The 12,006-nt window shown below is 47.4% G+C and overlaps 3 protein-coding genes across 3 annotated transcripts; 2 read left to right on the top strand and 1 right to left on the bottom strand.

Annotated features, from left to right (window-relative positions):
- The first annotated feature begins 6,178 nt into the window (after positions 1–6,178).
- Positions 6,179–7,432, top strand: EDB82DRAFT_183782 (mitochondrial outer membrane translocase complex, subunit Tom22). The gene is made up of 2 exons (XM_025735783.2): positions 6,179–6,598; positions 6,664–7,432. Exons 1-2 carry the CDS (start codon positions 6,505–6,507, stop codon positions 7,035–7,037), a joined length of 468 nt encoding a protein of 155 aa, XP_025586455.1. The 5' UTR covers positions 6,179–6,504; the 3' UTR covers positions 7,038–7,432.
- Positions 7,433–7,764: 332 nt separating this feature from the next.
- EDB82DRAFT_183696 (uncharacterized protein) lies at positions 7,765–9,098 on the top strand. Its single transcript, XM_025735782.2, has 3 exons — positions 7,765–7,927; positions 8,011–8,680; positions 8,741–9,098. Exons 1-3 carry the CDS (start codon positions 7,893–7,895, stop codon positions 8,912–8,914), a joined length of 879 nt encoding a protein of 292 aa, XP_025586454.2. The 5' UTR covers positions 7,765–7,892; the 3' UTR covers positions 8,915–9,098.
- A 180-nt stretch (positions 9,099–9,278) lies between these two features.
- EDB82DRAFT_428565 (uncharacterized protein) lies at positions 9,279–12,004 on the bottom strand (the record flags this gene model as incomplete). Its single annotated transcript, XM_025735781.2, has 2 exons — positions 9,279–9,625; positions 9,676–12,004. The coding sequence occupies 2 exons, from the start codon at positions 12,002–12,004 to the stop codon at positions 9,279–9,281; spliced, it is 2,676 nt and encodes an 891-aa protein (XP_025586453.2).
- Between the last annotated feature and the right edge of the window lie 2 nt (positions 12,005–12,006).

The following is a 12,006-nucleotide window of genomic DNA, read 5'->3' as shown; positions in this document are numbered from 1 at the left end:
CAAGGAATGTTATGTTTGGTGGGGGATGGGATGCAGGCCCGGTTATTCGAGGCTCTGCAATTTCCATCGTACCCATCCATAGAATCCCGCCCGCCTTTCTCCAGATTTTCGTTTGACATCACTAGTGAGTTAGTGCATGTATGGTTGCCAATGGGAGAGTTGCTTGGTAGACTTCAACTCTAACATCAATATCTGTCAACTCCAGCTCTCTCTCACAACAACCCTTCATGTCTGTTACTTGGTTCACAAACTTTTCAGAGGTTAACTACATTCTAAAACAAATGCTCGTAATAAAGAACTTCCTCCATTCTCAGACATCGATAACGTAAGTCGACACAGCTATACCTGCGCTATGCATGCAAACAGCACCCCACAGTTAACCTGTTTTGTTCACCCAAACGGTGTGGAGGATGGTGCAATTCATTCACCTTGCCCACCTTTGTTTGGTCTGGGTCTTGTCTCTGCGAGTCATCGTCAATGGCAACTTCGTGACACGCAGATCCTACCTTGAATTCCGGTTTTTTGTTATGTTGCCTGCTATGTTTCTCTCCGTTTCTGTCTGAGTTTTAAAACCAAATATTGACACGGTTATGTCTCACGATGCTGGTTCATCTACATTTCTATCACTAGTTGGAAATGATGTGTTTGTAGTGTCTTGTTCGCCATGATGTACCATATAGTCACGTCAATATAAACAGTAATTCACAATAAAGAACGTGCTACGTTCAGCTAGCTTCAATTGACCTTTTCAAAATCCATTTTGGACCCGTTGTATTAATTATCACGCAGTTTTGAAACGGAATTGGCTTTAATGGACTGCTATGGCGAGAATTGTGTCAGCTCAAGGTTCGCATTGTGTAAGATAATGCTGGGGTTTTGCATCAGCCAAGAAAGGATACACCTTGGTTGGTCCCAAGTCTACCAACAGGCGGCGAAAGCCTCACTTCCCATCAATTAATCCTTGCTCATTAGTAGAACACGTTTCTACGCCATTGCAATCTCTGCAGACACAGAACCCGTCTCAGTCAATCAATCAACCAAGGGGTAACGTATGTGCGTCCCTGAATTAGAATACACGACTCACTACCCCAGACGGGAAGCTGGCGTTGAATCTGACCGCAGCAAGCAAAGTTTGGTAAAACCTAACCAAAAAAGCCTTCCATACCCCAGACAATAGACCGAAATCTAGCTCACCTGACCGAAGAAATCAATACTCACCGAAACTTCCAGACCTTGAAAGGGTTGACCGATTTAAAGGGGGACGATCACGGGGCCCAGTAACTAAGTTAGTCTCGATTCCCAGGGGGAATAACTTCAATTGAAGCGAGATGCATCCATTCATTCCCCCAGATCCAGCTACAGTCATCAAGGTCATGAAATTAGCAAACATGCGTTGGCAGAATGATCCTACTGCGTCTAATTTACACCCTTCCCCATGGTTCAAGGCATGGACAAGTAAGAGCACAGCACGCCGGTTGGTTCGAGTCTCCTACATGCGAGAACCGGACCTTGACAGGGTTTGCTCCGGCCGACGCGGGGCCGTTGGTTCGGTACTTACGTACAGGTACCATTCCCCAGCGTGCCATCAATGATGACAATGACACAATTGTTGAGTCGAGGGGCCGTTGAGTAGCATTTGACTATAGCACGAGGTGTTGCTATGTGTCCATCACGAAATGAGGAGGAGTTCTGGTGTAAGATGGAGCGTTGCACAGCATAAACGGAGAACATGTTAGAGTTTGCCAGAGACTCGGTATGTCTGGCCTCAACTATGTGTCTCATGATCATCGATCAATTAAGACTCTCATGAACTGAATAAGTGCCTGGAGTGTAGTGCCTACCTGCCCCAAGCTTCTTTACCTTGGAAATCTCTTTCTCCAATACCCCAGACTCCAGATTACCCCCCTCACTGATCAATGCTTTGACCTTGACCTTGATGTCCCCTCTTCATTTTGAATCAAATAGAAACACAACTGTCCCACAGGAACGGAGCCGGCACCCACGCGGAGGAGGATGGCCCCGGACTCCCCCGGGAAGAGCCCCACACGGCCGAGGACCGGCAGTACCGAAAAGGTCTTAAAGCCAAGGCTTTTTAGGCCTGCTAGACTTGGATCTGGATTTCTATTACCCCCAGGTTTTGCCCATGGGCTCCAGTTTCCCCCAGTTTGGGATCTGGCCTGTGGCACAAGGACAAGAAAAAAATGAAAAAGAAAAAAAACTCAAAGCTTTTTCCCCACGTCTATTTTCATTACCCCCGATTTACTTGATCTTGCAGCACTCGCGACAGCCACTGTTTCCCTTTATTGCATCACACGTCCAACCGTCCAACTTTAACACATACAAGCCAACCTCTAGAGGAAAGGGTATCCATTGCATTACGGTACAGTAAATCAACTACGAATTGCGTGCTTGCCCTGTGTCCCACTGTACCCGATCTTTTTCTTTTGCTATTGCTTCCTTTCTTGCTTTCCTTTCCCGCCTTCTCGTGCGTGGCCCTTGTGGTTTGTCATGGGCGCCTCTTGGTTTAGCAAATCCTCCTTGTTACTTTGCACCCCGCATCCGGCGCTTGGATACGGATTGTTTTAACGCGTCACGAGGTGGGCAGGAAAAAATAATAAGACATATCGAACCCCATTTTTAGGGGTGTGTGGCTAGATCATTCATTCATTGGTGACGGTTCAGCGAGTGAGGCGCGTTTGTTGACGACCAGATGTTCACAATATTTGATGAGGTTCTCGTGATCTGATATTTACTTTACAATCTATGTCTGTTGTCCAGATCAATTGGTCTATCATTCTTATTATGTCTTGGAAGGATTGAAAAGGATGCACAGGGTAGCATAAAGAACAACTACATGCACAATTTGATACTGAAGATACCCTAAAGTCATGAATCTACAACACCATTAAACCTTTTCGTCTGTCAGATATCAGACCACTACTGCTCTGTCATATCTCTATCAGAACCTTGACTATGACGTGCCAGTCTATCATGGTCATTTACGTCTTTGCATCCACTCAGAGTTTCCGCTCTTACCGTCAGCCGCTTGTCGACGGTGACTGAACGTCACGAACTTTTGTGCTCCGTTGTGATACATCTTGCTCTCCACACTATTACCCCTTTGGATACCGTATGTGACAATGAATGTGTTACCCACATCTTCCTTTGAGCTTCCATTTGGTTTCGGACCTTGTCCTTGAAGTTTCTATTTTTGCTTACCTGTTACTCAGCATCATAGCAGTTACAGTTTGCGCACTCGCATGGCCGTCATATCCGATCATGTTTCAAACAGGCAATTGAACGGTCCTTTTGTGTTTAGTATCACTTGTATGATGAGTTTAACAGTACTCGTACAAACTGTACGCATTGCCCGGGGTCAAGATGAAGTGAGTTAAAATACACACCATTGTCACGATACGTCTGCACCTGGATCAAAGACTCAAAGAGGCAACCAATCAGGCCAACCCTCCACTAGCCGAACCTGGGGACAAACTGGCAAGCTTCGGCACAGTCTAGTCTACAGTACAGAGTCGACTCTATTTCCTCATTGGGAAAACCTGCTTGTTTTGTTCTGCTCTGTTCTTGAAACATATTCTTCCTACAGATACTACATGTATCGTTCAGGTACCTGCAGTACCTTGCTGGCATCTAACCGGTCAACTTTTAAGGTGCCACTAAGTGGAATGTTGGGGAAGAGTTTTCCGCGACGACGGCAGCTAGTGGTTGATCAAAGGGCCCCCAGAAACGCCTAGACAATCATATTCCCTGAGGGATCACAACTGCTAAGAAATCGACTCCACCAACAAGCAAGCTGCCCTGTTTGTGGGTAATCGTCCTTTCATACCCGGCCGAGATGCTGCTGGCTCTGGTTCTGGGTGTCTGGCTCCCCCGGAGATCCTCAGGTACCGTCTACGTACTTCAGCCTCCATTGTGAAGCCAGGCCACCTGGAAATGGACCCGTGTGGATGCCTTTTCTTTTTGGGGTGCGCTGTCCGGGGTCAGGGTTGCCCGTGCATAGTCACGATAGCTTCATTGTCCCTCTCTTTGACGAGTTATAGTCCACTATAGAAATTAGAGCCCATATCAGGCGTCTTGCGGTGAGGAGAAGCAGCTAGCTTTAACGAACCGGCACATAAAAAGCATCACCCGGAGGCTGCAGTGACCAGAAGATGGATCTTTTTACTAACAAACCGGGTCAGTACTTGTGATGTTGATATGTTGTCAAGTACCTCTCAATTATGACTGCATCGAGGACTTGTCGCTGCTAATTTTGATAGAGTATCATCCTCCTGCCCTTCACATATGTACCTACATCAAAGCAGCCTATCGACTTTACGCAGATGGACGGCACAGACACGTGCTGGTTGCAAATGTGACCTGGTGCATATTTTCTCCAGGGTTGATCAAGAATCTGAAAATTCTACAATCCCATCTTTGTTCGAAAGAAGAAGGAGAAGAATCTGCCATGAATCTGTTGTTGATAAAACTCGATACGTCAGCTTTAGCTAAAAAAATAAAAAAAATAAAAAAATAAAAAAGGGCACATTCTGATGTAGTTGAAGAAGGTCGGCGTCTATTGCCTGTTGTGTAACTATAAGCCTCCTACACTCTTGATCGACTTCTTTTCCCCAGATCACAGAGCTTACCTTGATACCGACGGCCCAAGCTCTTTCTTCATAGCTTTGATACGTTTCCTATACCGATTCGCTAGTGTTGTACTTTACGAAGTGCTTTTCATGCAACTATCACTAGAGATCTGAATGTCGTTCCTGATCTTCTGAGGCTTGATCAGGTACCCAATCGCCAGTCAATGTCTATCATCCAATCGGCGTTTTAGCCCCTGTCGCTCTTCTCCTCAATAGTGACTATCACAACCTTGACCAATCCACAAAGTTACACCAAAAGCATCACACGGCATTCTTTGGTAATTTATGTGAGATTCCGTGGAGATCACGAGGTTCGTGTCTGTACGATTGGCCTCCAGCGCCTCGTAATCCAAAACCCCTTGTGTAAATTAAAGCTGGCATGCTTTTACCGCCTCGTCATGTCAAACTAGCAAGTTTGTTGATGTCGCAAAGTATACGTAACCTCCCTGCATCTCAATGCTTCCAGACGGGCTGAGAATAGGTCACGATGCCAGATGTTTAATTGCCAATGGTTTAGTCAATTGACGAGCTCCATCAGAGGTCGGTCATGTGTTGTCCCCCCTTGGAACAGGGGACTACACATATTACGTACTAGTCTCTTTGCTTATAGGATATCGCTACCAAAGTCTTATAGAGTTTTGAGGCTCGGTTCAAACTGAACTCAATAAGATAATTTTAGCATCCTGGGTATTTTCAAACTCCCAGGGCATTCTACTTTTCACGTTGTGGTATTCCAATTCTTTCTCTTTATTCTGCACCTCTCGTGGATTTCGTCGTCAACCTACCTCGTGAGAGAGGAACTGGCACAGTTGAGCTAGGCCCTTGGCAGTATTGTAAGGAGCGAAATCTTCCGCCAAGTCGCAAAGATGCTTGTATCGTTCGATCCTTGAACTTTATCTGTTATCTACAGACCAGATCGCAGCAAAATCAGCGCCAGGTATCGGAAGGGAAAGCCTTTCTCGAAAGAAACACAACAAGAGAGCTCGTGGTAGTGCCATAGGTCACGCCTGGCTTCTATAAGCTCTCTCTAACCTTATACTGGCCTTCATTTATTGAAAATCAACTGAAATGACCGATATATCTGCAGTCGTGAGCCTCTTAATGCGGTAACCTGAACAGCATAATGTTGCCCTGTTGCTGAAACCTATGCTACTGGTCTCTAGATAGTTGTGGCCCTCAAGATGATGACCACTAGATATGAGCGGCTCTCAGAGTATATTTGCCCTTCGGAGATGACCACATGATGAATTTCTCATTTGTGTATTGCAAGCCAAATGCTGGTAGTTGAGTTTTGGTCAAGATTCTCGTTAATAAGTTACCCTGTCATCATGATTGGTGAAGCCACGGCAGAGGGAAGCAGGACCATTCTCTCGTATATAAGTACTTGACAGGCTTCCTTTCGGATTTAGGCATATTGTGGTCCGGACGTATCGAATACTGCCACGGTAACATGGAATTTTCTTAATGCATTCGAATTGTAAGAGTTCTAAGAAATCATCGAGTTCCATACTCATGATGTAAGGAGAACACGTGACGATGACCGATAATTAATTTTCGGCTAAACCAGGGATGTGAGTACTGAAGCTTGGAGCGACCAACGTCCAAGGAAAAAAAATCGTGACGCACGTCAACACCCGCAACCAGTCATCAAGAGAATTGCATTTCGCTTTACGACTCTTAAACAAAGTCGCGCATCCCGGTCAAGCTAAAACTATAGCATTAACAGATTTCTTTGGTTTCAAAAGGCCTGAGGTGCTATATCTTAACAGCTCCTTCACACGGCAAAGCCCTTGGACAGGCTCTTTGATATCTTGAATAACCTCTCTATCCAACACATCCCACATTCCAATCATTCAAAATGGTTACCCTCACTGAGGTCGAGGACGAGCACTTCCAGCACGGCCAGGCTGGTCCCGATATCGAGGAGGACGACGAGGATTACTCGGATACTGGTAAAATCTAACCCCGCGCTTTAAATTCGCACTCGCGATATCGCACATACTTACTGGATCTGCAGATTCCGAGATTTCCAACGAATCCGAATACGACCCTTCAGATGAGACTCTCGCTGAGCGATTATTTGCGCTGCGCGATATCGTACCTCCCACTACTCGCTCTTGGATCTCCGGCAAGGCCAGCTCCGTTAGCAGCGCCGCCTGGAGCGTTCTCTCTTTCAGCGGCAAGGGTGCTTGGGTGATCACCACCTCTGCCCTCTTTTTCGGTGTCCCTTTCGCCCTGTCTTTCGCCGAGGACCAGCAACTCACTGCCATGGAGCAAGAGTACAACATGCGACAAAGCGGTAGCGAGCTTTTGACCGCTGGCACCGAGCAGAACACCGCCGATCAGGTTGGTGCTGCTCTCGAAGGCAAGCCCGCCCAGCCTTCTCTGTAAACCATCATCTTGGTGTCACATATTCGACAAAAACCTCGATCTTATGTTTCTGGGTATGGAGGAGATTTAGGCGGCGCGCCTTTTATTGCCGGGCGCAGTCGTCGTTGGACCGCATACAAAGAAGTACGGCCTTCCAAGTGTACAATATCTATTCACGGCGTAAACGGCCGACGGGAGCCCCATGACGGATGCAATTGGGCTGAATCAGGAGGAACGAGAAGTGTAACGCATCCATGGCGCATGGTCACCGGTGTAAAGTATATGGCGGTGTTGGTAATGACTGCGATCTCATCTCCAGGAAAGGCGGTTTCACATGTATTTTGTCTCATTAGAGATGTATCATTGACGATTTATGTGTGAGCTTTTATCAAGCTACGAACTGTTCCTTGTCCCAGCAGTTATTGTTTCACTCATTGATCAATGTAGTTGTACTATTATAATTGATGTATGGTAGAAATCAATGTTCGAGTTATCAAGTTAAAGCAATGCAGTCTTGCCTAAGCAGATGTAAGTTGGAGAATGGTGTTACTCTTTCCACAAGGTTTAGGGTAGGATATTCTGTTGGTGTTACTCCGCCGATCCCTGAGTGTATCTTACCCCATACACCCACCATCTTGCGTTATAAGACTATATATCTTGCAACTAACTGCTGAGAAAGCAAAAGGGAAAATGATGGAATACATCGAATTGCCAAAAATTGAGGTTGGTCAACCCTCTTGTCATATGTTGCAATACTAAACAGAGCTATAGCTCCATGCACACTTGACTGGAAGCATCTCACGCCAGGCTCTCCACGAAATATGGCTTCGCAAGAAGGAGACGGGCGATACTGATCTTGATGATCCTCTGGTTGTCATGCCAGAAGGTAAGCACGACTATAACTTGCAAACGTAAGAACTCTCACTTGCCAACCGCCAACCCGATGAGAAGTTTACACATGGCCAGAAACCACTAACATCGCCTTCGCTCATAGCTTCTTCCCACTCTTCAGCAGTTATATATACAACCTCATCACTGACGAGGAATCTGTTCGCTATACTACGAAATCTGTTCTAACTGATTTCCTTAACGATGGCGTATGTTATCTCGAGCTTCGAACGACACCCCGCAGCACCCCTCAACTCTCAGCAGAGCAATACATCGCAACTCTTATAGACGCAATCTCACTATTCGAGTCTAAAAGTCCTCAGCTACACACCCGCCTTATTCTATCCATTGACCGGAGACATACCCTTGAACAAGCAACTTCTACACTCAAGCTCGCCCTGAAATACCGCAATCAAGGAGTTGTCGGTCTCGACCTCTGTGGTGACCCAACAGCCCGACCCAACGGCGATATAAGTGTCTTTACACCTGTGTTCCAAGAGGCGAATAGGAAAGGATTGGGAATCACTGTGCATTTTGCCGAAGCTGAAGCCAGTGGCTCCAAGGAGGAGTTGAGTACACTGCTGTCGTGGGAACCAGGTCGTCTAGGCCATGTGATCTGGGAGGACGAGGATACGAAGAAAGAGATTGCGAGAAGAGGGTTGTGCTTAGAGCTGTGTCTGAGCTGTAATGTCAAGGCTGACATGGTCCTTGGCGGGTTCGAAGGGCATCACTTTGGTCATTGGAAAGGAGTAGAGGGACCAAAGATTTCACTCAGTGTAAGTTTTCAGATACTCTCTCAACTGACGAAGCATGAAAATGGCTAATAATAACGACAGACTGATGATGTTGGCGTGTTCGGAAGCCCGTTATCCAACGAGTACAGACTCGTTGCGCAGCACTTTGGCCTTGATCGTCAAGCTATATGCGAGTTGGCGAGACAGCCCATCGACGGCATCTTTGGAGGTGACCTTGAGAAAGAAAGGCTGCGGCGTCTTATGTGGACACAATAAAGTGGCATTGGCAAGTTTGGGAAGTCTATGAGAATTGGAATTTGGTGGTATCAATGTCTTAAAATACAGATTGTTGTACAAGTTTTTTTTACTCTATTGGATGTTTTGTTTTTCTTGATAGTAGAATGGACGAAGCATCAATAGTCAATTCTTACTGGAGCGCTAACAAGGTATGAGGAGAGAAGTTGACATCAAACCCAAATCAGGAGCAACTCATTTTCTTTCATCAGGCATAACACATGCAATCGATCGTTCCCAATTCAACGCCGTACTTTTTGGTGTGTTTTTTTCCATCTTGATCTGAAGCGCTGACCCCAGGTGTATACATCCGCATTGTGTTCCTTCGGGTATACATGCCTCGTCATTAATGCATGCCGGGCGGTGGGGTCTCGAGGTCTACAGCCTCAACCTTGACGCGCTGGTCATCACTTTGGCGGACCAAGTTCAGGAAGTATCGAGAAGCACGCTCGCTCTCACCCTTGACCTTGACAGTCTCTTCACGCTTTGCACTCAGGTCCTTGAGGCTCTGGTCGAGGCCGACTCGGAGGTTGTCAGCAGGGATACGAAGGACCTTGCGGACAGACGAGGAGATGCGGGCGGCATTAGTGTGAACATAATCCATCTCAGCCAGCTGAGTAGAGATCTTGGTGGCGAGACGAGGGGGCAGAGAATTAGGAATTTGCTGTAGAACATAGGCTGAGGCAGCAACAGCTATAAATAGTTAGTAAATATGTAATCGGCCATGTTTATAATTCACTTACCAGCCACGAGAATACCAGGGATGATAAGCTGGCGTAGGTTCTCGTTGCTCAGAATTCGAGTTGCTGTAACGGCCTGGTCCATCCATGTGTTCATTCCAATCATCCGGGGCACCACTGCGCCAGCGACTGTCAGAGCCATACCGGTACCAGCGAACTTCTCCTGTCTTTGCAGCAGCGTCGTCCAGTCGACAAAATCGGTCATCTCTATGGGAATATCGACCTGGCGGGCAAGGGCATCGCGCTTGCGTCGGAACATGACATCAGGCCGGAATTGGAGGTTTTGGAACTCATCGCCCACATGCAGAATACCCAGCTTCTTGATAGCATTGACGCCATAAACTGTCTTGCCGCGACCATACTCTTCACAATTCGCCACTGAATCAGCGATGCGGGAGAGCATGGCTTCTTTGAGGTCCTCGGCATACTGGAAGGCGCTCCAAATACCTGGGTAAGGTACGTCGTAATGACTGCTTCCAGAGTGAAGGATTGCAGAGTTGAGAGTATTGCGAGTGTAATCGTAAATTTCCTTGCATGTATCTTCGACATTGGCGTCCACTTTCTCGCTGACCTCAGAACGTGCCCTTCGACTAGATTCCAGCTGAGGCTCAAGCTCTTTAAGCTCCTTAGTCACTCGATCCAACTCTGACTGAGCAACCTCCTGGTTGACTGTCGCAAGGGTGTTGACGTCGTTCAGGATGTTGAGGAGATAGGTTCGAGCTGGTGCGAGCTTGGACCGTGCGCGTTTCTCGAGCACGAATCTTCGCAGGGATTGTTCAAGAGCCTCAAAATCCCGTACTTTGTCAAGATCCTTACCCTTGCCCTTGTCATCACCGTCTCCAGGATCACCAGAACCTCCGCCTGAGCTTCCGCCACCACTGGGACCTCCTGGAGGTGATGGACCGATAGGAATAGCATTACTCGAAACAAAGTGCACGAGTTCCGAGTTTTCCTTGTGTGTTCGGGGACTTAGCCCAGCAACCTGGTCCAGCACCATCTTCTCACATCGCTTCTTGTCTCGGATAACATCGAATCCGTTGACAACAATGAAGATGTAAGCCTTCTCGGCCGCAGCAGCCCAAATAAATTCCTTGGCAGACTGTGTGAAGTGATTGGCAGCGGAGACCACGAAAACAACTACATCAATTTCCTCCTGTCGAGCAAAAATAGCTGTCGTCTTGGTTGTGTCGGAGTTGAGGCCAGGAGCGTCAATCAAAGCAATGTCCACGACACCGTTGTTCAACAGGGATTCGTCGATGCTTCGACTGTCCTTGACATAGATTTTGCACTGGGTATATGTCTCATTGTCAATAACAATATTTTCGAGTTCCTTCAGAGAGAACACATCGTAAGTCGATTCATCATTTCGATCGTAGATAGCATCTTTGTGCACAGCGTGCACCTCTTCTACACCCGAATTCTCTCTCGCGTCAAGTACCTCACAGAAGATAGCAGTGCAAGGCTGCTGATCCTCAGGTAGGACTTTACGACGCAAGAGAGCATTGCAGAAGGTCGACTTGCCAGCATTAAGATCACCAGTGATAAGAACCTTACTGGCGGTATCCTCAATTCGTTCGCGGAGGGCAACAAGATGCTTGATGCTGGTGCTAATCTTTCCATCAAGTAGTGCCGCAATCGAACTCTTTTCAAGCGAGTGTACAAGCTCGGTCTGGTGAAGAGCACCAAGCTTGAGATCCAACTTTAATACGGAAAACTCTTGGGCGATCTGAGGTGAGACAAGTCGTGGTTCGGGTGTCGATCGATTCTCGGCGGCTCGGCTCGATTCGGCAGAACTGTCTTCGACAGTAGTCATAGAACGCTTCAAGGCAGGGTGGTGAGGCGAAGATTGTATGCCGTCCATGCCCGTGTACGAATGAGCGAGACCAGGTCGAGGGGCTTCGGAGGAGTCGCGGCGTGCTCGCTGAACCGAGGGGTAATGGGCGGGCCATGATGTGTTCATCTCTCGGAGATTATCGAGAAGTTCGAGTACTTTGTTGATAGAGCGGCCGAGAGTTGCGCGGTGGGCATTATACCACATCTGGTGAACAGCACCTGACGCAGGCCGGTCATGATGCATAGACATGTCGAATGTTGAAGGGGAAGCCATGGAACGCTGCGAATCGCCAGCTATACTTCCGCCATAGCCAGAGTCGATGTCGAGCATGTTCTGGAGGCGGGCAGCATGTTCGGATGCCATGCCATTGCCGACGGTCATATATTGAACACGGGAAGAATCGGCGTTTGGCGCATTGGCATGATCACCATCTGAATCGGTTTCTTGTTGCATTCGGGCCTTGCCCTTGCCGTTACCGCTGAAGTAGTCTTGACTCATGT

The sequence above is a fragment of the Fusarium venenatum genome (assembly GCF_020744135.1).
Source record: "Fusarium venenatum strain MPI-CAGE-CH-0201 chromosome Unknown EDB82scaffold_2, whole genome shotgun sequence".
Taxonomy (NCBI): domain Eukaryota; kingdom Fungi; phylum Ascomycota; class Sordariomycetes; order Hypocreales; family Nectriaceae; genus Fusarium; species Fusarium venenatum.
This window is presented reverse-complemented; position numbering and strand designations above follow the sequence as displayed.

What these genes read in the sequence shown, in the direction of transcription:
- EDB82DRAFT_183782 (XM_025735783.2), top strand. Translation starts at nt 6,505, where the DNA reads ATGGTTACCCTCACTGAGGTCGAGGACGAGCACTTCCAGCACGGCCAG. An exon ending in CGAGGATTACTCGGATACTG is followed by an intron (nt 6,599 to 6,663) that starts GTAAAATCTAAC and finishes CTGGATCTGCAG; the next exon opens with ATTCCGAGATTTCCAACGAA.
- EDB82DRAFT_183696 (XM_025735782.2), top strand. Translation starts at nt 7,893, where the DNA reads ATGCCAGAAGGTAAGCACGACTATAACTTGCAAAC. An exon ending in CACGACTATAACTTGCAAAC is followed by an intron (nt 7,928 to 8,010) that starts GTAAGAACTCTC and finishes CTTCGCTCATAG; the next exon opens with CTTCTTCCCACTCTTCAGCA. An exon ending in GACCAAAGATTTCACTCAGT is followed by an intron (nt 8,681 to 8,740) that starts GTAAGTTTTCAG and finishes TAATAACGACAG; the next exon opens with ACTGATGATGTTGGCGTGTT.